We start from the raw sequence: 2,953 nt of genomic DNA on the forward strand, positions 1-2,953 counted from the left end.
TACCGACTCGATTGCACCTAACAGCAACAACAGTTTGGGGGAAACAGTAAATGAGAAGTTTGAAAACATGGAAGTAAAAATTATTATCAAGAATCACTGAATAAGTTTGGAAAAGGACTAAGTAGAACTTTAGAAATCAAATATACAACCACTAGTGGTGGTGGTTGTGTGCTATGGGGTCAGTTCCAACTCATGACGACCCTGTACAGCGTTTCCCAGGCTGTAAATCTTTATGGGACTAGAAAACCTCATCTTTCTTCCAGGAAGCATCTGGTAGAGTCAAACTGCTTACTTTTCAGTTAGCAGCTCACCTTGTAACCCACTGTGCTACTAGGGATCCTTATATAACCATTAACTTTAAACATTTAGTTTTTAGCTTTAAGAGGAAATTAGATACAACCGAAGAGAGAATTCATGACTAGAATATAGATGCAAGGAAATTACCTAGAATGCTGCCCCAAGAAATAGAAACATAAGAAAGGTTAAAAGACATGGAGAGAAGAGCAAATTTTTTCCAGAAGTTTTAGACTACATAATTGAAAGCAACCCTTCTGCCAAAGACTATTAGAAAAGCTGAGGGGAGGGGAGGAATAGCCATTTGAAGATTCCACAGAGCTAATGAGAAAGAGAAAAATAATTGGTCCAAGGTATCACATGAAAACCATATAGCTGTCTTAATATTCAGGTTTCTTTGGGGGTTAATTTACATTTTGAAATACTTAGTCATCCCATCTAGGGATATGGTATTGTTTCTAGTTATTCATTGCACTTTTTAGGTTACTTAAAAATTATTTTAGAGCTTTCTTTATATAGATGACACATTTCGTGTTAAGTGCATTCCAAAGCATTTTATTACTTTTGCTTCTTTTGTGAATGAAGTATTTAGTTGTTCCATGTTTTCTAGCTGGGTTTTCCTGGTATGTAGGAAAGCTATTGACTTTTTTTTTTTTTAAGCTGCTTATTATTAGTGTTAATTCCAGTCATTTATTTTAAAATAATATTTGTTGTGGGCTAGATACTAGTTGTTTTAAGTATAGGGTTTCTTGGGAGCAGCTGGTGGGTTTGAACTGCTGACCTTTCAGTTTACCGTCCAGTGCTGTTCATACAGCACCACACCAGAAGTCTAGATACTAGTAGGAACTTTATAATAATTTTGACATTTACTTACTATTTGTTTACAATAGAAAAAATGCCATTTAAAGCAAATAAGTGTTTGCTCAAGGTCACACAACTCAGTAGGAGTGGGACTGGGGTTTCATTATTTATGTCTAACCACAAACTTTACTCTACCCTGGGATTATATAAATATATGATATAAATATATGCTATGAAGACGTATGAGGTAATGAGTGTAAAATGACTTTGAAAGAGTCATAGAATATAAATGAACTCTCCAAATTAGTGTAGCAATTTCACTGTGAAATTGAAAGTAGGAGATGATTGGAGAATATCTAAGACCCTGCTCTGTCTTTTGTTAGTTTAGAAGTCAGAGTACTTTCTTGTCCATAAAACTTTTCAGATGTTCTTTGAACACCAGTGTCAGATACGTTGTGAGGAATGGTGTTTTCTCTGTGTTTTTGTTTTACTTAATATTTGAAAGTTAAGTCTGAGTTTTTGTTTTTTAAGTGATAGTCATTTCCAGAGTAAATCATAGAACTAAAGGGTGAAGTACCTGTCACTCTATTTAGGGTCTGAGTATGAAATAGTGAATAAAAGGATAAATACTGAACAAACTAGTAAAGTATAGACTTGTGTGTTGAGAGCAGTGTTGTGGAGAAATGTACTGGGTACCAATTAGCTGTGGCTTGCCATTTGAGGCTGGGGCAGGCAAAGGAAACAGCCTGTATCAAATCTCTGAAGACCCATTGTAAGAAATCTAACAGGCCAGTGCCAATGAAAGACAGGATGAGATGAGAATTGGAACAAACTCAGACTGGCTAAGTGGGCAAAGACTGCAACATGCAGGGAGGTGGAGGCCATGAAAAGGTATTTGGATTTTATTCAAAGTATAATAGAGAAGTCATTGAAGATTTCTGAAAAAAGGCACTAATAGGGACTGATTTAGGATGTTTAGACGTTGTGGTGACTCTCAGACCATCACAATCGAGGGTTGCAGTGGTAATACCAGGTGGGGAACTGATGCTGTAGGGCAGGGTTTTCAGCTTCAACACTGTTGACATTTTGGCTAGGTAATTCTTTGTTGTGGGAAGCTGTCCTGTACATTGCAGATGTTTAGCAGCACCCCTTGTCTCTACCCACTAGGTGCTAGTAGCACCCACTGCCCCCACCCACAGTTAGGAGAATTGAAAAATAACTCCAGCTATTGCCAAATGTCCTTTGAGGTGCAATCAGCTCTGGTTGACCAGAAGAGAAATTGTGAAAATGTGAAGTGGTGAGATGGTGGTAGAAGTAGAGAGAAGTGGTCAGATTTGATTCATGCTCAAGTGGAAGAGAATTTACCAAGTACATATAGGATGGGGCGGAGGAAGAGATCCTTCACTCTCCCTCATGGCCAGCTTTCTCTGGAACTCCTTAGCACTTTTTTTTTTTTTTGATCATTTAATTTACACACAACTTGTCCTCAGATCGTCCAAACATTGTCTCTACTTTGTGTTTATAGATAGACAAGATCCGCCATTTCCTACCTGCCCACTTCCCCACATAAACACCATCTTTAAACATTGAGGAGATAGATAACAGGTATGCTTGATCTTTTACCAGGAATTCTGAAGTGGGTAAAGCTAATAGACAACTTTGACGGAGAATATGACTATGTAACCAATGAGGGGACAGTGTTCACATTCAAGACAAATCGCCATTCTCCCAACTACCGCCTGATCAACATAGACTTCATGGACCCTGATGAATCTAAGTGGAAAGTACTTGTTCCCGAGCACGAGAAAGATGTCTTAGGTAAGATTACATGTTCACTTGAAAATTGTGCTTTAGGTTC

The 2,953-nt window shown here is 37.8% G+C and overlaps 1 protein-coding gene across 1 annotated transcript in view; it reads left to right on the forward strand.

Annotated features, from left to right (window-relative positions):
• PREP (prolyl endopeptidase) overlaps positions 1-2,953 on the forward strand; it is a 154,061-nt gene that overhangs the window by 92,102 nt on the left and 59,006 nt on the right. Inside the window, exon 8 of the mRNA XM_006839965.1 lies at positions 2,722-2,913. Coding sequence (XP_006840028.1) covers positions 2,722-2,913 — 192 coding nt within the window. The remainder of the gene's footprint in view (positions 1-2,721; positions 2,914-2,953) is intronic.

This window comes from Chrysochloris asiatica, unplaced genomic scaffold (assembly GCF_000296735.1).
Source record: "Chrysochloris asiatica unplaced genomic scaffold, ChrAsi1.0 scaffold00027, whole genome shotgun sequence".
Lineage (NCBI taxonomy): Eukaryota > Metazoa > Chordata > Mammalia > Afrosoricida > Chrysochloridae > Chrysochloris > Chrysochloris asiatica.